The 26173-nt window shown below is 50.9% G+C and overlaps 1 protein-coding gene across 7 annotated transcripts in view; it reads left to right on the top strand.

The window, feature by feature from the left end:
* CTIF (cap binding complex dependent translation initiation factor) overlaps positions 1-26173 on the top strand; it is a 120532-nt gene that overhangs the window by 43784 nt on the left and 50575 nt on the right. For all 7 annotated transcript variants that reach the window (XM_072031636.1, XM_072031635.1, XM_072031633.1 and 4 more), the window contains 2 exons: positions 125-200; positions 23358-23434. In XM_072031636.1, coding sequence (XP_071887737.1) covers positions 125-200; positions 23358-23434 — 153 coding nt within the window. The remainder of the gene's footprint in view (positions 1-124; positions 201-23357; positions 23435-26173) is intronic.

The raw sequence follows: 26173 nt of genomic DNA, 5'->3' as shown, positions 1-26173 counted from the left end.
GCCTCTTTGTTTTTATGAGGGTCCTTTGCAGTAAGTGCTAATCTTCCCCCTGTGCCGTAATAGAGCACTAACGGAGGTTCCAGCGAGGTTTCTCATGCTTTTGTTTGTTTTCTTCCTGCCACAGGCTCGGGAAAGGGAAGTACGAGGACGGTGACAGCATCAACCTGAACGACATAGAGAAGGTCCTCCCGGTGTGGCAGGTAGGTGCTGAGGCCGAAGGCTCCCTGCACGACCTCTCCCTACAAACCCACCCCTGGGAGGTGGGCAGGCTGGGCTGAGCAGTCACAGGTGTGTCGATCCAGATGTTTCCCCTACGGGATGCACGTGTGTGTGCTGCAATGACCACTCCGTTTTCTCCAGCCTGCTTCTTCTCCAGATCTGTCTCCACAGCCACTTTGCAGTAGTTCTGGTTAAATGACCTTTGGTGCTCAAGTGCTGGGGAATGGCAGGGCAAAGCCTTCAGTCAAACAGTCCTGTTGAATAGGTTAATTTGTCAGTGTCTTAATTTTTCACTTTGCAGCATCCCAGTCCTCTGAGGAGCTGAAGTGCTCGGCATGCTTCTGCTGAAGGCACCCCTGAGGCTCCTCCTGTGCTGGGGCAGTGCTGCCCTTTCGCATGCTGAGCAAAGAGCTCGTTGGGATTTTTGCTCGTGCATCATGTGAGGAGAAGCCTTGCTCATCCAGCAAGGCATGTGACAGTCTGCATCGCTATTTCTTTTGGGTGAGCTAGCTGGCAGTAAGTGCGTGAACCAGTGAAAAGAGGGAGAAATGCTGCTGACTTTGGCACGCAGAAGCACTGCCTGCAGCTGTTTTCTCTTATGTGCTCGTTCTGTCTGGAGTTTAGGTCACAGGGAAAAAAAATATATATATATATCAGGGCCAGCTGATAAAGACCCCAGTAACTGCAAAATAAGGTTGTTTTCCCAGGGGAATAATTGGAAATGCTTTACACGGGGAATCAAAGGGAGCTTCCAGATGTACTGAGACTGGATTTGAGGGGCCACCAGCCGTGCTCAGCACCACGTGCTGTGTTTCAGCCTCCGGTTAAAATGTTCCTTGGTGAACCCTGGCCCTGTTCTGCAAAGTACTCTTACTCACGAGCTCGTCCCCCGGGAGGGCAGAGGAAGGGCACAAGTTGTGCCCAGGGAGGGTGAGGGATTTTCTGGAGGTCACGCAGGGTAAAACAACTGGGAAGTGCTGAACCTCGGGATGGTGGCTTCTCCTCGGGGTGATGCTTTCCCTTCATGGCACGGCAGGGTGGTTTGTGCAGGCAGAGAGGCAGGACACGGCGTGGTGAGTGACTGTGGGCACCGGGCAGCACGGTGCAGAGCTCAGCCCTTGCTGGCCAAGCAGGCTGCCGTGAGCTTGGGCTGTTTGGGGGAAGAAACTCTTTATCTTTGGTGTGTGAGGAGCTGGCATTCTTCATTAACCTCCTTCATAATCAACTGTTAAATAAGCCAGCTTCTCCTGGCCTGGTTATCTCATCCTGTTGTAGCACAGATTGAGTTCAGCGACTCCAGTGAATTAATTTTAATATGTACCTGCAACAAAGGGGGATCTGTTTCTGTCTCATCCAGGCGGCTGCAGTCACCTCTCAGAGCTGCCTTGTGTTTCTTGCAGATCTTAATTGTAAGCGTGGCGACTCTAAGCTGGAAGACCTCGTGGAGGAAGTGTTTGATCTGGTGTTTTGTGCCTCTGGGCAGCGTAGTAAAATACGGCATTATTTTGGAGACTCGCTTACCTAGGCATGTACAGCCGTAAGTGCGTGTGGGAACTAGGAGCCGTGTCATTATTGGTGAGGATTTATCTTGTTCAGCGCTGACAAGTGAAATGCTTACTGACAGCTGGCTTAATCCTGACGTGTCATTGTTAACTGGATTTGAATGTGATCGTGCAGTGCCAGTGGTGATTGCGCTGCTCTTTATCACTTTCTTGTTGGAAATGGCTCTTTGGCATACAGGATGTGGGATCATGAGGAAAAATACCAGTGTGAGCCTATGGAAGAAAATCCTTCACCTTCCGGGGTGCTTCCCCACGTTGTGGTTATGTTTGTGTCATATCCTGAAAAGGGACTTGTCAGGCTGGAGATGCAGGAACTCTTGCTCTGTCTGTATCTGAACATCTCATGGGCTGCTTGTCACCTCCTGATTGCTTCTGGTTCATCTCTTAGGACTTGCTTTTAGCACCTTCTCCCCTGTGACGAGGAGCCACTCAGAGCAAAGGCATCAAGCTGCAGAGAGGTTGCAAGTCTTACATATGGGCTGCTTTGGAAACTCGGTTTCCTTTGGCAAGGTATGATTCCTGTAGGGCACAAAACTAGGAATACTTTCCAGAACACACATGAGTCTGTATCAGTACTCGTATTTTCAGTGTCCCACTGATGGGTGGGGCAGAATGTTCTGGATATGTGGGCATCAATGTCCATACCTGGGTTTTGCTGCTGGAGTCTGTCAGGAGTCTTTTAGCAAAATATTGCAAGGAAACCTGAGCCTATTTGGTGATTAAAAGGTGAGGGGGGAAATAGGGGGAAAAAAAGCAAACACCCTTCTTCAAATCCTCTTTCTTCATCGCTATCTGTGAAAAAAATGACGGAATCACAGCTCAGAAATGCCCGTCCCCAGCCTTTTGTTTTGAAACCCGAGGACGTGCGCTGGCTGCTGAGATGCTGCGGGCAGCCCAGGCGGCGCGGTGCGCTCTGCCATCTCCTGGTAGCGTGCAGGCACGGAAACCTGCTGGCTGCTGGGCCCTCCCTGCTCCTCGCTTTTTGAGCTTTCCCCCTTGCCCGTCTTTATGAGGCTCAGCTGGGATGGTTGTTTTTACTGGTAAATTGGTGTTGCTTTGAAATCTTCTGCTGCGGTGGTTCCAAAAAGTGAAGGAATTGGTGCGAAACGCAGTGGAAGCAGCCCCCTGCCACCATCTGTGTTTGCTCAGTGCTTGGTTTAACACTGGCACTGCTGGGAACTGGTTATAAAGCACATTGTGTTTGGGGTGGGCTCCTCTTCTGCCTCTCAGATGGGGTACTAGGGGCACTTGGAGCATCTCAATCACACGATGCCTTTCGCTCTGCCCCTGCGCTGGCCAGGAGCACACGAAGTCATGGCTTTGGCTCAGCTCCTGGCTGTAACCTCCTCGTCCCTCCTTACCCATAGGAGTCTGTAGCTGGATTTGGGCACTGCTTCACGTGAGCCCTGCCAAAACGTGGCTTTGGAAGAAAATTTGGAGATAAGTATTCCCCATTCACAAGATGTATTTTTTTTAATGGGCCTCCAGGGGGGGTTGCTCACCTGCCACGTTAGGGAGGCACAGCTCAGATGCAGAGCCAGCTTTTGGGCTTGGACACGTCACCCCAATCCTACATACAGCCTTCAGACCAAGCCCTTGGCACACTCTCCACTGAGAGAACAACCCAAGGGGCCATGTCCTACAGGATCTCTTCCCTGGGAGGCTGCTGGAGCTCAAGAAGGATGCTCAAGAAGGATGTGAATGCTGACAGACACGAGCAGAGAGGTTTGGGACGCATCCCAAGTGCTTTCTGGAGTGGCATCTTGCAGCTTGTGGCTGTGGGTTTGCTGGGCACGTGCCTCCAGGCTGGGTCTGCCCTCCTCTGAATGGTGCAGCCGTGCCTTTACTGGCTAGCTGCTCCTGGCTTAGGAGGTAAAAAAACACGTGGCACTTCTGGAAGGGGTACTGGGTTTTACTGGTGCTGTGAGATTAATTTAGAAGACAATGTTGGTGTCTTTTCATTTGGCCTTGCAGCTCATCTCTCTCCATTTCCTTGTGTATTTTTTTTGCCCTTTCTGTCATGTGCTTGTAATTATAACAGGCTGCTTGTTTCTCTTCAAGCTATAGTTCTAGCTTCCTTGCTGGGTGAGAAACAACAAAGCAACTCCTTACGAAAAATGCAGACTCGGTAACTTGCTTGTGTTCCTCGTAGCACCTCTGTGTTCCTGACTTTGTCCAAACCAGGCTCAAAGGCACCAGGACTCCTGATTGTGCTGGGATTCCACCTGAATTTAGGCACTGACTACGTGTCTCTGCCTGCTCCCTCCTCACTGACAGGTACTTTCAGGTCAGGTTTTACAATTTAGTGCCACTTAGGCTGGTCACTTGGGGTTCCTGCCATAGGGAAGGTGTGGACACATCTGGGTGTGATCCCCTGCATCTCTGCAGAGGTTTGTAGGAGGTGAGGTGACACCTCCCTGAGGATATCCACGTCCCTTCCCTGTCGGGGAGCACATCTGGATGTGGTAGATGCCTGAAGAGAAACACACCAACCCAGGTGTCAAGGGGGAGAAGGGTGAGCCATGGACAAGCAGTCCATGATGAGCGTGGTGCTCTCACTTTTCAGGAGCAAAATGTGCCCAGCAAATACATCTCGCAGATCTGTCAGCATATGCAGGGATTGCCTGCTCTGATGCCCAGCCAGACTGTGAGATGGCAAAACCAGGACTGTGCTCTGGGGGTTACAGCTCCAGAAAGCTTGTCTGCTTTTCCATGGGACCCAGAGGAGGAATTGGAGGTGCAGGAGGCTCTGCGGGGAGCTGCCACCGTACTGGGTAGCCGTGCCATGTGCGCCCACCCTGGGAACTGCAAGAGTTCCTGCAAAAGTGGGTGAGCAAACAGGCTGAGTGTGTCCCACAGAGCTGGGAGCCGGGCAGATGGTGTGTCCCTAACCTCCCCCGTGCTGCATGCCCCTCCTGTGCTCATCGTGGGTAGGACTGAAGGCCACCCCATGTCCACCCAGCGCTTCGAACAAGCCGTGCTGCCTGCCTGGGAGCCCCGCTTCTCCCCACCACCCCGAGACCCTGCCCAGCTCCGTCAGCAGCGTGTAGGCATGGCACAGCCTTCGGGGGAGGTTTTTAGTTTCACAAGCCAGCTTCCCATCTCCCAAGGGTCTTTCCAATACTGTAACTGCTCAAACCGCTGTGGAAAGTCCCTGTCAGAGAGCCAGGGCTGAGCATAGGTCACAACGTATTGAGAGTCAGATCCCCACGGCTGAGAAAAGCCTTCTTTGCTGTGACTTCCAGTAAGATATCCTCTTACCCTGGCCCATTTCTTTGTTTCGTTTAACCAACTGACAATGACTGTTTCCTTGGGAAAAGGAGTGGGCTGAGAGCACAGCACCGTGGTCACCCGCAGCCCCTTCAGCCTGGTCGCCAGCAGCCGAGGAACCAGACAGGAGACATCTGGGACAGGGTGGGCTGATCTTCTGCCCAGGTATTAAGCTCTGGAGGTCTTGGTAAGGGTAAGGGAATGGCCTCGCCTCCGGTGGTGGAGCACAATTGCTCTAAGCCCCGAGCCAGGCTATAAAAGCCACGTTTTTTATCAGATCTGCTGAAAAGAGGAGGTTTTCTAGTGGGTTTTTCAGATGATGATGGCCTTCTGTGCCATTTAATGGTCTAATTCACCGTGCGAATGAAATACCAGGGAAATGGAAAAGGATTTTGACATTTCTGTTATTATTATCAGGATTCAGAGCTGGTTTCCAATTCTCAGAAATGAGGTGGACTCACTGCTCCGGGCTGGTTTTATTTTTCTGGCCGTCGCCCAGTTCACAGACTTAGTGGTATTGGCTCCTAATTCACAGGGGTTTCTCCCTAAATAGGTGGGCTCAGGGATTCAATTTTGATGATGAAACACACGATTTCTGGAGCTGGGCAGGGTTTGGGTCAGACTCCCCCATTTTTTTTTGGAGGGTGGCAGACCTGCAGCGAGCTCCTGCCAGCACAGGAGAAGTTGGGGTGCCTGTGTGTCCTGCTAGGGTCGGCTGGGTTCAGGTTTGGGGGTGTCAGAGGAGAGGATGAGCATAAATTTGACTTATCTTACAGCCTTGAGGGTTGCAGGAGGCCGGGGTTTTGGCAGATGGAGGGTGAAGCCGCTCTGACCGTGTGATGGGGAGCGGAGATGTTTGGGGAGCCACCAGCGGAGACGCTTGGTGGTGACGGGGACAGGGACTTGGCCACTGCACCCTGCAGCACTAGAGGGCACTGCGGCATCGCTGCACAGCTCCAAGACCAGCTCGGAGCAGAGGAAGCAAGGGCTTTTTCCAAAGGCAGGTTTCCAAACCCTTCCCAACGCAGCCAAACGCGCCCTGCGGTGGCTGCGTCTCGCACCCCTCCTGCGGCTCCATCCCGCTGCGCCCACGGGTGGGGAAGGTGTTGCTCTGCCTCGTGGGCAGCTCCGCGTGGAAAAACCACAACCGAGGCCTCGAGCAAAGCAGGAGTAAAAGCTGGAGGTGTTTGTGCACCCCTCGTCCTCGTCATTGCCTTGCCCAGGCCTTGCAGCCCCGTGTTGGTGCCCAGGGGGTGGCCGTGCCCCACAGCCCGTGTCTCCCTTGCTTGCATCATGATGCCATCCCCTTGTTGAACGCAGGCTGTTCATCTGAACACTGTCCCTCTGTCCCTTAGCCATCCTGTCACCCCCAAAAAAAAGGGGAAGGATGTGTCAACCTCAGCATTAGGGAGGGGAGACCATGGTGGCATCCACAGCTGGACCGTGGCTGATCCTCGGACCCCAGTTTGCCAGATGCCAATTTCTACTTAAAAAAAAAAAAACAAAAACAAAAAACAAATAAATAAAAAGAATAATGGGGTTTGGGCTGATTTGCAGGCTGGGGCAGGTTGGCAGAAAGGTAGACACAAAGCAGCTGGGCTCACCAGTAGGAGGTGGTGGGTTTTGGAGGAGCTGGGTGGGTGCAGAAGAAGAGGAGCCCCACAGGAAACATCTACAGCACTGGTTGCAGGAGGGGATGGAGAGGGGAAAAGCTGGGTGGGTAGGGATGGGCGAGGGAAAATGTGGGAGTCCTCCCGAGCTGGAGCAGAGATTCACAGCCAGGGGCCACGAGGAGATGAACAGAGAGGCTGGGAGAGCTGGATGGGAAAGTGCTCCTGGCAGGACAGGGAAGAAAGATGCTTTATTTGCTTTTAAAGGAGTTCACAAGTAGTTCTAAACCTGAGAAGAGCAGTCTTCCAGGGAATTAACTGATTTGTATATGGGGACTGGAACTGGAGAGTAAATAACAATCCAAGAGGCATTTGAGGCTCTGAAACATCACCACACTGAGCTCTGGCTTGGACACAGTGGAGAGCGACCCAGGCTTTTCTCAGGCTTTTAGCTGACTTTCCTTTCAAAAAAAGGTTTGTTTTTATGCAGCTAAATAATACCTAAAGAAAGCCTGAAAGGTTTTGTTTTGTTCTTTCCCAGTCCTTTCAATACACTGTAACACCGCTCCCTGCCCCCAAAATCCTGCCTGAATTTTGTTTTAACTTCTAAATAGTGTTACATCTCTTTCTCCCTTGTTTTCCCAAAGGATTCATTAGAAATCTGAGAGGTCTTTCTTAGCGCTGCCATGAATTCTGCTGAGCATTTTCCTGAGGCCGGTTGTAGAGCAGCATTTAAGTTTAAAAAAGTTGTTAAAAGTAGCAGAAGTAAAAATAATAATAATAACAATAATAATAAAGCCAGGTTACTAACGATCCCAAATAAAAGTTCAGTTCCACTTTGGTCAAGCAGCTATTTCTTCTGGCTTGGCTATTTCCACATCCTAATCCCCTTCCCCATTCTGCATGAGAGTTTTTAATAAAATAAAGGGAAGGAAGGAATTTCTCTCTAAAAAGTCGACATACCAAAGAAGAGGGACGTGCACACATCCCCGTTGGCGGAGGAGCCTACGGAGCATAGAAACTCAGCTCTTTGTAGCACTTCTGCTAACGTGGGATGCCACCAGCCCACGTCTGACAAAATAGGAGGCTGATATTTCCTGTAGCGCTCAAAACTTTATTCTTGACCAGAAGATGCTCCCCCCTTTCTGCTGCCTTTCCTCTGATGTTATGGAAATAGCAGGCGGCACAATAAATGGGACCAGAAGCTGTTAGCAGGCGAGTTTCCTGCCTGGAGGCTGCAGGTAAGCACATCCCCTCGTGTGTATGGTGTGTATAAATAGCCGTGGGTGTAAATATAGGTGCCCAGGGGCAGGAGAAACACTCATGGCAATACGAGGTCCCACAACGGGGGAATTCATCACTGCACGTGATGCCTGCGTGTCCCTTTCATGGCAAATACAGGTTGTTTCTGAAGGGAGTTACGCAGTGCCACTGAGAGCTCCTTTCTACCCCTGCATCCCTCTTGTCCTTATTTTTTTCTCTGTAGTTTACACTTTTAAATACCTTCTGGGTTTGCTCGTGTTTTTAGTTGGCTCCAGAAGTGGCGAGCACAGGGATTTGGGACAGCCCAGGGAAGAGACGGCTGTGCCACCTCCGGGATGCTGCTGCAGGTTTTAGCCTGGGTGAATAGGAACAGCCTGGGTGCTGTGCATTGCAGCATCTGCACGGAGAACCACGGGTGGGGAGGACAGAGGTGATGCTGAGGTCTCCCCAGGGGGCTCTAGAGAAGCCAGGAGGGGGTTGCCCAGCCCTTTGGCCATAGGATGCTGTCCTGGTGGCCATTTGTCCTGTGGCCAGGCAGGGTTATTCTCTTTTTTTTACCTCCTGGTACCACCATGGATAAACTGCTCATTGTTGGGTTTCTATTTCTTTCCTTCTTTTCCTTTCTCCTCCTTTTATTTTTTTTTCCCCCTCCTTAATTCCTGTAATGTATGAGCAGAGAAACCACTGAAGAATGATAAAGCTTCATTTCTTCCTGCTTTTGTGGTCCTCTTGATTATTTCACTTCTCATTGTATGTTCTCTGGAGGCGGCCCGTCCAAACGGAAAGAAAATCTGTGTGCTTGTAGGAGCAGTTTGTTTCCTTTCGGCTGGGCAAAACAAGCAGATATCGCACCCGGCACCGACCTTGGCGGCTTGCAGGTCCTGGGGAGGGAGCCCCTGGTGCTCCATCACTCGCCCGCGGGTGGCATTATTGGTGAAAGATCAGGGGCTGCCCGTGATAAAGCTTTGCCAGCCTTCCGCTTCAGGCTGTCGATAAATAAAATATGAAAATCCTGAAGTTTGGCTTGCTGGGTAAGAATAGCGAGGTTTGGGGTCAGCAGCTGCCAGGACGTGACCTGAACCAGCAGCTTGAGAGCTGAGATGCCCTGTGCTGGTCTTTACTGGTCACTTCGCAGTGATGATCTGTACCAAAGCCAGGTTTCAAAATTCAGGAGTGAAGCACAGATTTGTACTTACTATATTTTAAGGGAAAACACAGGCCCAACATTGCTCTGGGTTCCCTGCCGCTGCGCTTCGGGGTGCATGGAGCATGGGAAGTAGTGGATGGGTGGCTTGCCCTTCCCAAAAAGATGATGTTTAAACACGTTAGGAAGAAACAGAGTTTTTAATAAAACACCTAGGACTTCACCCCATGTGAGGCTGTGCCAACTGAGCCCCTGCAGGTGCTGGGCTCAAAGAAACTCAGTCCCAGGACCTGGCAGACACCGTGGAGCCAGGATCAGGCCCGGCAGTGCCCTTGCCATGCACTGGGGTCAGGATGGTGGCTGGGGTTGTAGGGCAGGACCCTGTAAGGCTCTGGAGAGCCACGTTGGGGCCAGGTGGGTGCTTGGGCACCAGCGGCAGGGTGTGTTTGTTGGATGTGGCCAACGTGTTTAAAAAATAATAACAAAATCATCTCCTTGCATGCAATTTTTCACCTGGAAAGCCGGTTGATTGATGGATTTTGTTCCCTGGATGGCCCAGGGAAGCTTAGGCTCCCCACGGATCGATGTGTGCTCGGCACATCGCTCACTACCTGCCTCCCAGAGAGCAGACAGCATCGTCTCACCCATCAGTGCCAGCCCTCAGAAGGGCTACACGGGGCATTTCGGCCAGAGAGAGCAAGGCTAGGAGGGAAACACGACCATTGACCACCTTGCTGTACAATCACAATACCATTTTTTTCTGTTTTTTTGTGGTTGGCTTAACAATTAAAAGGCTGCACTGCACTTTGGTTTTTCCAGTCTGCTGCATCGCGTGACCCCTGTGACTCCGAGTTAAGCCTCATTATATAATGGTGGGGTGTTTTTTTGGAAAACCTCCATTTAATCCTTTCTGAGCAGAATTTGCTGTTTTTGTTTTCTTTCATATCGTCGCCTCGCTTCCCCCCGCCTACCCCTTCCCCGGCGCGCACACGCTGGAGGCGTCAGTCTGGGAGCAGGGTCCTTTCTTCCTTTCTTTTTTTTTTTTTCAAATCTGCAGAGAAAAATGGTTTATTTTCGTTTGCTTGGGTTCCAGCGCCTTTCCCCGCCGGCGGGGGGAAGGACTACGTGATGTGCAGCAGGTATTTTGTGAATGGAGCACAACCCTGTGACTCCCCGCCGCTTGGCCGAAGGGGGAGGCAGGGGAAGGAGAGAGACAAAAAAAAAACCCCCAGTGACTCCATCTGACTCGCTCTGGCTGGAAAACTTTTTCAGCGCCGTGGTTCTTAAGCCAGGAGGAAGCTTTCTTCTGGCCCAAGAACAATAAAGGGGTCAGCAGCCTGATCCTCCCTCCTACACCCTCTTCCTTCCATTGTGAGGGGTATGTGCAAATATCCCAGGCTGCTGCTGCTGGGGCCTGAGGGACTTTGGCCGCACATGTGACATTAAAGAGAGGCTCTGGAGCAGCTCTGCGAGTGTAGCAATGCTCAGTTGGAAGGGGAAAAAAAAAAAAAAAGGGAAAAAAAAAGAGTGAAGTCTCTGGGGTGCTCTATTTCTGGTGTAGCAGTAGCCTGTTGGAGAAGAAACTCGTGGGCATTTCTCAAAGAGGGAAAAATCTGTCCCCTTACCACGTCCCAGCTTTGGGTTTGGTGCTCCTCCGTGGTGCCATCCACTCGGTGAGCAGCCAAATCCCCACGGAGGGTCATGTAGAGCCCCTGTGTCTCCCCAGCTCTCCCTCTGTGCCCCTGCTTGTCCAAGGTGGGGCAATTTCTGCTGCTCATACTGCACAGACACGTCCTGTGTGCTCGTGGGGTGTGCATCTCCAGCGAGGACGGGGGTACAGAAGGCGCGGCAGCTTTCCTCGTGGTGCTTGCTGCAGGCATTGCCCAACATCTGCCAGCAGCTGGGTTCTCAGGCTGGCCCCTTTCAGGCCGTGCGTGCCCCTTCCACAGACCACAAAGATCAGAGCTGGTGTTCCTTGCACTAAAAGGTCTCGGGAGAAATGTTGGCGGGGCCTGACCCCAGCACTGCTCATCCTGGTGCTTTCTGCGGGTTTGGTGGCCATCACCAAAACCTTGCGGCCAGGTGGCCGGGCTGCTGTGCCTTCTGTGGGTTTGCTGGTGGGCTCATCAGACCCAAGGAGCACACCTCTGTTTTTCTTTTTCTTTCCTCGTGCACAATGGCCAGCTAACAGCACGTGCAACCTCCCGCTCGCCAGACCTTGGCACCGCGCAAGCCGCGTGAATCACGGCGGTGGTGCTGCAGTTCCTGCCCTTATTATCTCCTCTGCCGTGCCGATAACGCCTCGCTGGCGATGGCCAGGATTTCCTCACGCTGCAGAGCTTCCCTGGAGATCAGCCCGCGGGAGGAAGCCGCCGGCAGGAGGTTGCACCTCGGAGCTGAGGTTGGGGCGGCCAGCTTCAAACCTACGTGCGACACGACATGGTCCCGAGAGCCCCACGGTCACTGTCAGCCCTCACAAAGCCCAGCCCGGTGGCAGAGAGCTGTCAGAGATCACAGTGCTAGCAAGGGAGGTGGGGGGAGTTTCACCACATCGTGCCTGATTTCAGTCTGGAGGGCACGGTGGGACACTCGTGGGCAAGGAGAAATGCAAGGTCTCCCACCTGCCCCTATGGGTTGCAACCACACGCACTGCAAGGGGCCTTTATTTGAGTGGAAAAGTGTCTTTGGTTCAATCTATAAATGCTTGCACATACAGATTTGTTATTTAAACTCATTTTTTACAAACATCCATGAGTTCTTCTTCAAATGCTATGAGTTCTTCCTTCAGCCTTGGAGCTGTACTGGTGTTCTCCGGGTACAGGAGCAGCTTTCTGGCCTCTACATCCAGCATCGAACATTTTGGTTGTGTTTCCGAGCAGCACAAGTTATGAATGATAAGGGAATGGGTGACTCTGACCTTTGTGGAGAGCAGGCAAAGTGTGACAGATTTACAAGACACAGCTCTTTTGACGCTTTTCTTCATCTATGAGAGGAAATTGTGCACGATTGACCATTGCCAGCGAGGCCAGGGAAGTATTTCACAAGTAGCTCTACTTTAATTTATTCTGCCAGCCCTAACTTCTGAGGGTCGCAGGCTTCAGGAAGGGCCAGTGTGGTAGCCCATGGCTGTGCCCTTCTGGGAGGTCTGAGGTCCAGCCTGGTGCAAGGTTGGACAAAAAGAGTTTTTTTTGGCAGTGCAGAAGAAGATTGAAGATCTGGTGCTCATCCAGAGTCTTTTAAAATTTGGATAGGGTAATAGAGGCTCCTTTCACAAGTGCTTTTCCAAAATTACTTGATTATTTAGTGCCATTGATATGCCTGGCACAAGCAAATCTTGCCCTGAGTGCTCTGTGAAGAGCTGGCTGTTGGTGATTAGATGGAAGCGCAGCAGAGGATGGCCAGGAGTGAGCTGGATGGGGAAGGGGAAGGGATGGGAGTCGGACTCGGTGATGCTCCATACATCTCCTGTCAAGTTGCTGCTTCTTGATGAGAGCAGTCCTCTTTCTGGGGAAACCAGCAGCAAATCTTCATCTTCTGTGCCCAAGTTTCCAGTCCTCATCTCCTCTGCCCTTGTCTTCAATGCTGCCTGTTTGGGGTGGCTGCCTCCATGCAGGAGGGCTTTCTCCCTGCCAGAACTGCTCGCCGGCCCTAGGAGGCAGAGATGCAATTGGAAAAGGGCGTAAAAGCTCATGAGAAAGACAAAAGGAATCAAGCAGCAGCCTGGGGGACTTCAGGGAGCCCTTCAGGGAGCCGCGTACAGTAGGAGCAGCCATCAGCCTCCTCTTACGTGCGCCTCGTCTCACGGGCTGGGATCGCTTCCCCCGTGGAAACCATCAGGAATTTCCGTTATTTCCTTTCCTGAGGCTTTGTTTGGGTGGGGATTTCTGGAAGGTATTTCACAGGCAGGTATAATTAAAGGGAGGCATACTCTGCCCGCGGGCTAGACGAGGCTGCTTTAAAGCCAGCCCCTAGCGTGGTGGCAAAACAGAAATGGTTTGGTGCCCGGTCTGGTGGAGGGGAAAGGGGAAGCCAACAAGCCCAAAATCATCCGAGTTAAACATGGCTAAGGCCTTTATCCAGCAAATCCTTGAAATATGTGCTTAATTTTAAGTCCCACCGACTTCAAGCTGTTTACTCTTGTGCTTAACTTTAAGCATGTGCCTAAGTGCTTTGCTGGCCGAGGGCCAAGGCAAACAAGCAGACTTGGGAGCGGGTTCGGGTAAAGTAGATGCTCTGCTGGGCTGGTGGACCACGGAGGCGGTCAGGAGGGAGTGGGGTGCTGCGCCTTCCCCGGACAGCCAGAGCTCTGGCAGGATGGGGATGATGGAAGGGGATGGTACCGAAAGCAGCATACCCGCCTTTTGGGGAAAACCATTACAATTTGGGCTATCGTGATGGCAGTGTCTCCATATTTCATTTTTCTGAAGGTGTCAGCCTCACAGGTAGTCTGATGCATTCCATAAACACAGCCTTGGAAAGGCTATACATTTTTTTTCCTCTTAATTGAGAGAAAGAAGCATTCTCGTGGAGTGAAAGAGCCTTGATTTTATCATCAGGAGAGGAAGCAAGGCAGATACATGACCCAGCTAATAAATCTTGGTAGGAATTTGCATGGCTGCATTAACACTTACAACAAAAAGGACTCCTGTATTAGTGCAAGCTTTTATAATGGTTTTATCTTCTTCTTTCCTGTTCCAAGTTAATTCCTGAAAGCCTTGTTTTAATCCCCCTTTTGCTCATCCAGCCTGGACTTCTGAGAACGGCAAAGGTTTTTTCATTATTTTTAATCTACGCATGGCGGTGATTAAAGCTAATAGCTGCGGCCGTGGCGTGCATGAAAATGAAAAGCCAGCATCAGAAAACAAGCTCTGCTTTTCTGAAAGCACCACTACCAGGGGTTAAGGGAAATCTGCAGCTGGAACAAATATAGCGCTCGTCTAACTTCCTCAATAACTCTGCTCGGGGAGCGCACAGTTGCCAGACGAAGGAAGCGTGGTTAGCCATCGAGTCTTTGAATGCAGCTCCATTTCCCCCCCAAACCCATGGAATTTATATTAACCTCCAGCTTTTCTTAGCTGGTGGGAATTTTTTTTTAATTATTTTTATTTTTTTTAATTAATTTATTATTATTTTTTCCTGCGCTTGAGGAAGAGCCTCCTCGCTGTTGCCGCCTGGGTTTGCTGGAGGCTGCGCTCCTCGTGCGGCGCTCTGCCTGGCGAAAGGCCACGGATCCTAAGCGAATATTTTCGGCGTTGATAAGGAGAGGGAGGACGAGGCTGCCAAGTGCGGAGACGCAGGCACCCATGCAGACATCAGACGAGCTGATATGAGGGGGAGCAGGCTGTAACCATGCCGGGCTCTGCCTCCCCCGCAGAGGTGCGGGCAGGAGGGACCCCCTGCTCCTCCTCTACCTGGGCACGGTGGGCAGAGAGGTGTATGGAGGCAAGGATGTCTAAAACCAGTTTGAATACAATACTTAACAACATAATTTAAGGTCTTACAGCTCTCTGTGAGCTGTCTCAGAGCTCTACAACTTTTGGAGCTGAGCCCCCGCATTGCCCACCCCACGTGCCCAATTGTGCCAGCAAGAAGGGCTCGCACACCCAAGAGAAAGAGCTAAAAACACCCCACAAGGAGGGGTGGCATGCTTTGTTGGCCGTGCTTTGTTGCTGGTTGCTGGTTCTTCTTTGTCCCCGCTCGGTTCTGATGAAATCCAGCCTGGAGGCACTTGGTCCGATGCGAAATGAATTGAATGTGTTTCACCCAGCTCCTGACAGCCACCACAAAATACTCACAGTGCGTGTTTTTAGTGGCAGAAAGGCTGATCTTTGGTGCCTGTGGGCTTTCCTTGTATCTGGGGAGTTGTCATGGTTCACCCTTTGCAAGACGTGGGAGAGCAGACGCTGCTGTCTTGCTTCCTGTCCTCTAGTGGATTTCAGATAAGAAGCCATTTTTTAGGATTTTTTTTTTTTTGGTGGAAATGCCAGATCCATTTACAAATGTCACATTTGGAGACTGCAACGAAGCAGCTACAAGCTTGCTTTACCTACTTGCACTGGTTTTATTGCTCAAGGTAGTCCGTGGCTCCCAGAGGTCTGCAAAGCACCAGTTAATAACCACCAGTGTAATTAATAAAAGAGGTGGCATAACTGATACTCAAATGCAATAACGTTTTCTGTACTTGTCCCTATATTTAGACCCAATACAGCAGGAGGAATTGGAGGGCTTGATGTATAGAGGGAAGATCCTGCAAGGGAGTAGACTCAAGAAACAGATTCTACTGCCCAGATCCAAAGTACCAGTAGGTTAGCAGAGGGTCAGGGCAAAGGAGTGGGACTTTTCAAATGGATGAATGATTTTTTTATAGGATTAAATTGCTATTGACACACTGGGGTATGTTCTGAGCTAAGGTGGCAGGGACATGGGGCCCTCACTTGTTCCCACAGAGCTGCACTAAGCGGAGACCTGGGAACGGAGAAAAACCATCTCTTTGTGGGATAGTCCCAGGGAAAATGTGTTGGCTGTGCCTTGGGAATAGGAGTCTGAAAACAGGAATATCTATTGTGTGAAAATGTTTCAAGGACAATGCGAGGGCCCTGAAGAAGGAAAGGATGCTGACATTCTGCACAGCTTGCTTCAGCCAGAGAGGTGCCGTCCTGGAGCCTGGTGGACCAAAAGGGGCTGACACCGTCGTGACCCCATTGAAGTTGATAGTGAAATTCCCCTTGGCTTCAGCGTCAGAGTGCGTGGATCACAGCGACAGGGATGATGGAGAGACAAGACACCTCTCTGAGGCCACCTGCCTCCCCTCTCCAGGTATCAGAGCAGAGAAATGCGTGGTGAGGGTCAGTGCGCTTGGGTCGCCTCCAAAGGGAAGCGCCAAGGGCTGCACGGTGAGAAAGTCTCACCGTGTTGAAAGGCAGGAGCAGCCACCTATTTTCTGTCAGGGTTTGAAGTTATCAGTCTGCAATCGAGGGCCTTCACTGCTGCTGGACTGTCCCAGCCAGTGTGCCTGAGTGCCGGCTGAAACTCTGGTCTGCCGAGTTGGGTGGATTTCCAGGGAGTTGGTGCTGGGGGATTGCGTGTTTTTGACATCAGTTTGTGCAATCTTTTGTTAATAATAAGGGTGAAATGAAAATATACTTGGGTACAACCCTACCTTCTTTTGAGGGTGGTGCACATGGAGTAGAAGCTGCTTTTCCCAGAGGGTGTTGTACCAAAAAATAGCTGGTGGATCACCAAAAATCCACCAGGGAGGCCCTCCTCGTGCCACCAGCCCCGTGATGGGGGTGATCACCGTGCCAGGGATGCAGGATCAGCACGCCTGCATCTACAGACCGGGGGCTGTAGGCTTTGAAGGGGCAAGAGACGAGGGAAAACAGATTTGGGAATGTGAGGAACACAGAGGAGGAGTATACTTGAAAGAAATGCACGGTCCCAGAGGGACCGAAATATCTGAAGTTACAAATATCCCCATAGCAACGTCACAACATTTTAAGTCCCAGCTCCAGCAATTCCTCCCTCACCCCCAAATTAGCAGCCGCCAAGCGAAGTGTAGGAAAGGCTTTTCCAAGCAGCGCGGCCCTTTCTCGGGGTAAATTTGGGTGAGCTGGGAGCCAGTCCGTGCCCCGAGCTCTCCAACCTGCAGCAGAGCAGCTTCATGCCCGTCACCCAGCGCGACCTGGAGCCTGGTGGCCAGCGGTGAACCCCCAGGGGAAGGCAGCAGGATGGGGGCAAGTTGAATCCGTCACCCCTGAGACCATGGGGCAGTGCCAAATTTGATGCCACAGTGTTTGCACGGCGTGAGCTGAGCTGACCACAAGGCAAATACCAGGGCCCACGTGATGCGGGCAGCATTTATCCCCGATAATGGCTGAAAGAGGCTCTGTTTTCCAGGGGGAAGCAAACCCAGGTCACCGACGCTGTTTATTTTAATGTCAATTATTTAAATATTGTGCATCTAAGGACTCCAAGCAGCGCTGTGGTTGTATCTGTATTTACTGGATAAATGTATTTATTTACGGATGGGACGCTTTACTGCTGACATTAAGGTTTGTTTTTAAGCATGACCGGGCTAGAGGAAATACATACAAATAAACAATAAACCTAAACAACACTAAAATAACATCAGTTAAAACAATTAAAGTTACTTCCACTCGTGAAGTATTGTTCCCATTTTGCTTTAACATGGGAAAAACTCCGTTTCCTAAGTCAGATTGTGACTGATTTTGGATTTGCGGATTCTGGTAACAAAGGGGATTTCTTTTGTCTGTTATTTATACTCTTCCTATGGCACCGTGTGTCTGTGTCGGTGTGTCTGGAGCACCCAGCATCAATGCTTCCAGCGTGCACCCTGCTCCACAGCTCCTGCTGCTGCCCATGCACGGTGGTGTCGGTGGGTACCGTGTGTCTGCGGATCCTCCGAGGAGACTTTGTGCAGAATTTCAAAGTTTTATATATAATTCTCCCAGTTTTTCATATATAATTCTCCAGATTATACCTAATTCAGGAGGTATAGGGCCGAGAGTTTAAAACACAGCCCGGAAAACTTGCTGTCAGTCAGCAGATGGCACTGAGGTAGGTTCAATGTGCATTTCACTGGAGGTACTTTGCCTAATTATTCTAATGCTTTAATTGCATTTGCATCCTTCACCTCACATGGGCAGCTTGATGCCGGGCTGTTCCTGCCCTTCTCTGTGCCTTTGCTTTTATCCCAGGGCTGGTTGCAGTGGGATGAAGCTGCCCCCAGGTATTTAATGCCAGGGTCTGTGCTATCATCCGCCTAGTGGGTGTCCTCTGCCAGGAGCTGATAGCAAACACTGGGGAAAAGTGGTGGGAAGAGATGAGTCGAAGTGATGCTTCTTCAGATCTGGGACTGCGTGTGTGTGGAGTCTGTAATTCATTAAAACGCCCACGGTTTTGGGAGAGGGGCCATATAAACTGTCGTTAACACTCAGCAAATGGGATTACAGGAGTCTGCACCCTTGGGGCAATGTGGGAGGGCAGAGCCCTGTAGGAAATTGGCCCGGTGCTTTTAATGATAACCAAGGAAGGAGTGGTGTTTAGCTGTGGCCATCGTGTTGGCCATCACAGTCCTTGCTCATCTGTATCCCCACCCTTTCCTTGGGGTAAGAGTCTCCTCCGAGGTGCTTGCCACCGAACCATGCTGCAGCTCCACGTCCAGCCTTTGCTGGCAATGAGCACTTAATGGCACGCTCCCTGAAGATGCAGCTAATCAGGAAATCCTCCAAACCGGGACATCTCCCAAGAAACAACTTCCTATGCCTGCCATTCGATAGGCGTGTTGCGCCGTGCCATGATTCATCGGGCGAGCACGTCCTATTCCCTAGGCCCCGCCGAGCATCCCTCCTCCGCCACCACTGCAGGGCTCAGGCAAAGCCCAAGGAGCTGTGCTGGAAGCACAGGCACCTCTGCCAACCTGTAGCTGAATTTAGACTGAAAAGTCACCCTCAGAGGTGGCCAGAAGCCACGTGTGCTGTGCCATGTGTGCTGCGTGGTGGGAGAGCCACTACAGCACAGGGCTGTGACAACCGAGCCACCTTCTGCCTTGGGCTTGGAGCACGGTGTGAAATCGTGGCACTTTCTATCCACTTGGCTTTGAGTCTTGATAAAAGAGCACTGATTGATTCCTCGTTCAGAAGCAGCTAATACTGCGAGCACCTTCCAGGAAAAATGAATAGTTTGCAATTTGAAGGAACAGATTTATCACTTAAATTTTAACGGAGAGGAAATCATTTACAGGCCCCTTCCTGCCATTGTTTGGTATTCTTCCATGGCTTCCAAATCAGGTCAAGGCTTTGGGTTGTGCCACAGCCCTCTTCTTTCAAGAGGCAGAAAATTCCCCTCGGGTCAGCGGAGAGGGGATGGCAGGACACTTTTGTGGGAATTCCTGGAAGGGGAAGAGGTACCGGCAAGTGGTCTCCCAGCAGCTTGCTTTGCTCAGAGTGCCCCTGGTGCCGAGAAATGCTGGCCCCGGGGGTGATGGGGACATCTCTGGTGGGAGATGTCCCCGTGCTGCTCATCCCACATGGGCACTGCCTGGGCCAAGCTTTTCAACCTGACCCTTTGCAGTCCTGCAGTGAACAACCCGTCATATAGGTGGATGGAAACCTTACCAGGGTATGTTATGACTTTCTGGGCTGGTTTTTCTGTGGATCATTTCTGGAGCTGCAATATTTGTTTAGCTTTTGTCCCTGCCTTCAGCCACAGTATTTCTGTCGCTGCTGTCGCAGAGGCAGTGTTTTCAGTGCTGCCATAAACCCAGCCCTGCCCGTCACTTCCCAGCGCCTCCGAAAATAAATCCCACCCTGAACTTTGGGTGTAATAAAACGGAGCAAAGCTCCTGGCGTCTGCTGGCGGCCTAACAACCTGTTTGTTCAGCTCAGGCCTTCTGCCACCATTTGCTTAAGATAAGCAGGGGTGGAGATGTTTCTTGAGGGCACAGAGGCTTTTGAGATAAAGCTCGTGTGGACCGATACTGCGATACGGACAGATCATTTCTTTTACTTCTCCTATCACCCCAGCCTCGGTTTTTTCCATCTGTCCCACTGCTTTTCTCAGTCTGCCTGCTCTGGGTTTCCCTTTTGAGTCACCTTTGCCTGCCTGACTATATCGGGGCTGCGAGCATCTTGTTCAGCGGCTGCAGCAGAGGCTGATGGTGTGGGGAGCGGTGAAGAAGGGCACCGTGTGGGGTGAGGTTTGGCAGCTGAGGGTCAGGCTGCATTAAGCAGACGTCAGCAGAATAGAGATGAAACAATGAACACCAGACTCTCATATGCCTGTATATTTTTACTAAGCCTTTGTGGAATGCCCTTGAACTTGGCCTTGTGATTTGCGGTGGGGTTTGCCATCATCCATAAAAAGAGACAGAGCTGCTGCCTTCCTCAAACTTCTTCAGTTGGTGATGGTGCATAAGGGGCATAAGAAAAACAGCACAAAAGCTCCATCCCAGAGAAGGGTTGCTCCAAAAACTCCCCATTTCACTGTCTGTGCCTCTCTTCCTTGTGTCCCTCCCAGCACCCAGCAGAGATGTCCCACTCTGCAGCCTGCTTGCAGCAGTCGAGGTAAAGGACAGCTTTCCCTTGGCACCTGCTAGCTGCCCAGGTGACAGTCACCTAAGCTTGCCAGACACCACCACCTCTTCTTCAAGAGCTGCTTTCCGAAAAACATCTGAAAAATAATGTGCACATCAGAGCTGATCTCTAGGGGACTGGCCAGAGAGCGGGCTGGTCCTTCTCTCACAGAGCTGCTGGCCTTTCTTGTAGCAGTGTGCATGTTTGTAATTTAACTTTGACATACGCGTACATACATTAGAAGTCCCATGGGCTTCTCAGGTTCTGCTCCAAGTTTACCACCATGTAAACCGCAGAGCGCTTTGCTCCAAGATTGAAAATGACCTCTATTAGTGGTGCTTCCGAAGACCATGGAGTCCTTGTTCTTTGCTTTTCCCACACCTCTCGCTTCCAGAACCAGCAGCACTGAAATGTTGTTTGTTATGTTCTCAAGCCACCTGTGAATAAATATCAAAATAAAACCGCTGTGGGAGAGAGACCAAATGCGATTTTACTGCCCACAGACAAGTTGCAAACCCGCGTGTGAAATCCGTGGGCACCTCAGCTCACTGCTGGCTGCTGGCTCGGGCAGGAGCGAGGAGCATCCCTCTGGTGTCCTTCTTGTAGACCCATTGCAGGGCAGAGGGTGGTCCTCTGCCTGGTGAAGCAAATCCCTTTGGTTCTGCTCTGGGATTTCAGCTTCGTAAAGAGCCAAAAAACGGAAGAGCTGCGTTTCAGATCCACGTTGTCCTCAGTGAATCAGCTCTGCTAAAGGCACTTCCAGCGCCGTGCTGCGTGACCTGTGGTGGGGAGCAGCCTCCAGACAAATCAAAGAGCCATGTCATAAATGCATTTACTGTGCCCTTGGGACTCTGGCCTGCACCCACCCACCCAGCGCCCTCGACTTGGCCGGGCACTCCGCCCTTCTTGGGAGTTGCTGATATTTCCTTTTACATCAGCCTGCTGCACAAAAAAAAAAAAAAAAAAGTCGACTTTTCTCCCTTCCAAATTTAGCTTTGCTTAGGCACCGAAATAGACAAAGAGTAGGGACTAGTGACGTTTTTTTTTCCAAAACATTGTCTGATGGCTTGGACTAAGGAAGGGAACCGCTCGGCTGGAGAACGGAGATGCTTGCTTCTCCAAGCGGGGACGCCGCGTTCTGCTCGGGCACAGGCAGGGGCCAGACATGCTCTTTGGGTTAGGAGACACGTTCCTGTGCCATTAACCCATCTCTCACACCCAGGCCGTCTGTTCTTGGGGACAGAGGGCTGAGGAGGAGCAGCAGTGTGCTGTGAGGAGGCCACACAGCAGTGCATGGCTCTGCCGATGGTTTCTGGTTGGAATGGGCAGGACTCGAGCTCCCAACACTTAATGAAGGCTTTGCTCGTAGGAAATCGGTACTTTGGGTGCTCGTGCTCCACGGAGATGGTTTCGTTTTTCAGGGTAATTGTATTTGCACATGTGTTTGCAGCGTGGCTTAAATTCTTCAAAATACCCCAAGCTTTAGCCTGCTGTGGTAGTACAGCATTTGGAAACGGTCTCGCTGAGTATTGTGCTAATTTTAGCCTCGTTTCCTAAACTCGTACAGCTGATGCGATTGGGCTGTGTGCGTCTGCTCCCTCCCTTCCTTTTCCCATTAGCTTTGGTACCCACAGGCCAATTGCAAGCGAATTTTTGGAGGACCAGATCTCGGGGAGATTGAGCTCCTCCTGTGCAATTGGTGAATGAGAAGCAACCAAATAGGTGACAAGGCCTCAGATTGCCATCCCAGTAATGCAATGGGTTCAGTATAATTTCAAGCTGCTTGACATGAGAGATCTCCAGGCTCGTTTCAGTGGTGTCTGGGCTCTTTTTGGTGGTGCCCATGGCCAGGCCCAGAGGCCCTGGGCCTGTAGTGGAGCCCCAGCAGCTCCCTCCACCCACCAGGCCTCATGTCGGTGTGGGGGCTCCTCAGGGAGGTCTCTGTGCTTCTGTGGTGTCACAGAGAATTAACCAGAAGGTGTTTGGCTAGAGGAAAAGCCCAGTCAAACCCAGATAACCAAATAATAATCCCACCACAGCCCAGGCAGAGCAGGCCTCTCTCTCTCACTGTCCCCAGCCTACTCCTCCTTAGCCAAGGCTGGGCTGAGGCAAGGTGCAGGGAGCGTGAGGAGAGCTCTTTATAGTGTGGGGTGATTTTGTCTGGAAGAGTAGATGTGAAAAGGGAAGTTAAGAGGGAAAACACCTTCCAAAAAAAACACACTTCAACCCTGCTGGCAAAGCAAGGCTGAAATGGGGGCAAGCTAGCCAGCAGCAGTACTTAACCCAGGGGCTCGGTGACTTCTCCATTGCCTCAAATCTCAAAGGGTGACGGTCTCCAGAGTGACAAGCTCCACAGATGGAGGAGCTGTGGGTGTGCTGCAGCAGCTGTGGGGTGCCTTTCTCCAGGCTGGATGGTCAGGAGAAGCCCTGTTGGTCTCAGACTTTTTGCAATCCGCAGCAACCTTTCTCCTCTGTTACATCTTCCACCAGAAAATCACAAAATACTGTTGTACCCGTAACCACTACTAAAATTAACTGTAATTTTTAAGGCTATCTGTGCACAGAGAGGGACGTTTTTTGCAGTCAGTGTTGTCATGCCAATGTGATAAAGCTGCTGCTCGATGACAGCCGATCCCGCCCAGCCCTTGCCCTTACCTTACTGCTCCCCGTGGCCCTTCGCACAGGCTCCAGCTCAAACAGTGAGATAGATTGCCATGGAAATAAAAGGACTGACTTTTACAAGGCTTTTATTGCCAGCCTGGGAAGTACAATGCTACATAAATAATAATCATTATGGCTATGACAGCTCCGTAGTCCCTGGGAAATAAGTAACACTTTGCACTCGCGTAGTGCCTTTTGACCAGGAGCCTCGAATCCCTTTGCTGGTATCAGTGAAGCCTCGAAGGCCATAGCAGGGTGGTAAATACAGCACCCCTCTCACCAGACAAACATCCCAAATCAGAGCCAGGCAACCTGGCACCTTCAGTGGAGAGAGGAAGAGTAGAAATGGAGAAGAAAGTGTTGGTCGGGTTTGAGGTATTGTCCTGGTTTGTGTTTCGTAAGGGTTTGCAGATAGGAGCATTTTCTTGAATCAGCCTCACGCGCTGGGCACACAGCTCTGTCTCTCTCCGAGCACCTACATATCGATGCCTCCTGTATCTTGGAATTGATGGTTGCTTTTCCCTCTGTATTACAGGGTTACCATCCATTGCCTCATGAAGCTGAAATCGCACACACCAAAAAGCTCTTCAGAAGGAGGAGAAACGACCGGAGGTAGGTGAAACCTCTCTTTAATGATTTCTTTAGCCTTCACTTCTTCATTGCTCATTTCCTCCCACTGTCTCTTGGAGTGTCTTTGAACAACATTGCTGTTTAGCAGCTGTTACTATTGAATTAATGCAAAAACTGTTAGTGGAGCACTAATATCCTGAAAATGCTGTCTGTCTGTCCCTCCAGTTTGCCTTTGAAATCTGGGGTATGTCCTGTATTGCTCCAGACCTCCTCTTCCCCTTAAATATTCTAGCATAGCCAGATCCCTCCACTTTCATTAGAAGAGGCAGCTGGCAAGACATTATCTATAAAGGCTTTGAGTCCCTGCAACTTGCTTCCTCCCTTTCCATTGAAAAGCAAAATTTGCTGACTTTCAGGGTTTGCTGGAAAATAGGTTGAGAGGGGTTTGCAGCAAGCCTCGGATGCCGTTCTGTGTGAGCGAGGGGATATGCTAAATAGGCAGGCAGCTGAGTTCCTGTGGCATTGGTGGTTTCAATCCATTGAGTTAATTTAATTGGGCAAATTGTATATTTAATTGTGTAAATTGCATATTTAATTATGTGAGGGCATCTCGAGTCCTTCATAGGAATCGTGACTATGGTTAAATGTGAAAATTAGCCAGGAGTGAGTGAATCAGTTGCACATGCAGCTTTTTTCTTCTGCTGTGGCAGAGATGACACAGCCAGGGCAGTAAAGCATTTCTAAAACCAGGAGCTTGCAGGGTTGGTGTTATTGAACAGGAGGAGGAGCGGCCAGTGGTTCATCACAGCCTGAGTTGCAATGCCTCGTTGGGGCCTCATTTTGGGGGGAAGTCTTGCAGAGACTGCAATGGCAGACAGGATATGTCCCCAAATCTCCAAGCCAATGACTCAGAGCCATCACTCCTCAACTTGCTCACAGCCTGCAAGGAGCCATCATGCAGTTAACTCTGTGCTTGAGTTGTTTTCCATTTTACAGAGCAACTGATAAAAGCTTGCTCAGACAGCCCAGAAACTGTCTGTGGGCAGTGAGCAAGTCTTACAAAGGGTCCTCCTGTGCAACCCCCGGGCCTCCAGCAAAACTCTGTTTTCCCGTTCAATGTGTCATTTCTGCAATCCAGATGGTTATGGCGTAGCATTTCATCATCACCCTCTGTCTGGTTTTGCTTGCTCTCACGTCACCGAGGGCTTTACAGTTTCTTCAGTTTAAGTAAAGCAGTCTTGCAGGGATAAATAGAACTGAGTGACAGAGGTGAGGGGAGTTTGAGTAATCCCTTACGGTGCTGGTGTGCTGCTGCTGTGATCTGGCAGCCGCAAGCCAGGAGGAAAACCAGACTAGGCTGCGGACAGCAGTCACTGAGGCTCCCTCCTTTTTTCACTATACACAGTTTAAAAGACAGATTTTGTGATTTAGGGGGGGGGGAAATAAAAAATCTTGTTTGTGCTGGGTTGCAGCCTTGTGATCACAGAAAGGGGATTAAAGCCAAGCTGAAGTCTGCTGATGTTGCAAGAGGGAGCTGGGTGGGCTTCATCGCTGCGCTGTGCTGCAGCCCCGAGCATCCCAGAAATGGCAGCAGAGGCTGGGGCTTGCTGCTCCCAGCCTGACTTGCCAGCTCAAAGCGTGTCCTTCTCCAGTGCCAGAGGGGCTCAGATCTCCCTGCTGGAGGGGGCAACAGCTGCAGAGCAAAGGGGTCTTGTGCCCGAAGCTCCACGCTGATACCTGGCAGGGCTGCAAAATGCAAACCGTAGCATTACGGTGCACTGTGCTGCAAAATGCAACCTGCAGCCCTCCTGCAGGTGGGTGTCTGCATCCCACGAGCCCAGCTCTTGCCACAAGCTGTGTGCAGCCCAAAAGGTGCCCTCTGGCTCAGACAGCCCTGCAAGGAGGCAGTCGGAGGGTGGAGATGGGTCTCACACTGCGTTGAGCAAGAGCTGCAGCTGGTGTAAATGTCCACAGCCAGTCCACTGCAGAGGTGTGGGGATCACACCAGGTGTATTTCTTCTCTTTCAGTTCAGATTACCACGATAAATAGAAGTGTTTAGAGCAGTGCTGCCCTCCCTGTAAATGGCAAGGAGTGACAGCAAAAGGAACTGCCTTGGGCTGGTGCTGGGAGGTATGGGGCAAGGAGCAGCCCAGAGCAAATAGCTGAGTGCAGGGGTTTGCAGGGGACCGGGGTGATGTCCCAGGAGGAGCTCTGGATTAGGGCAAAACCCAAGGATCTACTTAAAAGCCTTCAATCTGGGTCAGTATGGCAGAATGCAGGAAGAGATATGGGTCTGCTTCAGCCCTAAGTAGTCGTGAATGAAATAAAATGGAAAGGGCAGAGAATATACAGAGCCGCCCAGGTCCCCCATAAATGCTGCCGTCCTTGGTAGTGCTGCCTGTCAAAGTTTAGAAAGAAAGGCATGCTTATTTTAACTGCAGAAAGCTGGGAGGCATGGGTAGAGGGAGCTGGAGCAAAACAACGGTCTCTTAAATAATTATTAAAGCCAAAAAGGCAAATTGTAAAGACAAAAACCCCACATGGATTGGTGTTGGGGGGTGTGAACGAACAGCATTAAGCACCTGGGGTCCTCTTGTGCATTTGGGGTAGGAGGGGATTTCGTCTGCCTGGACTTCTGGTGCCACTTGAGGTGCCCCTGGAGAGCACTTGCTCCTTAAAACTGATTCCTAGCAGTAAGTGAGATCTCAGAATGGTTATTTTATGTGAAAAACATTGTAGAAATAGGGGAAAAAAAAAAAAAAGGGAATGGGAAAAAAAGT

This window comes from Anas platyrhynchos, chromosome Z (genome assembly GCF_047663525.1).
Source record: "Anas platyrhynchos isolate ZD024472 breed Pekin duck chromosome Z, IASCAAS_PekinDuck_T2T, whole genome shotgun sequence".
Lineage (NCBI taxonomy): Eukaryota > Metazoa > Chordata > Aves > Anseriformes > Anatidae > Anas > Anas platyrhynchos.
This window is presented reverse-complemented; position numbering and strand designations above follow the sequence as displayed.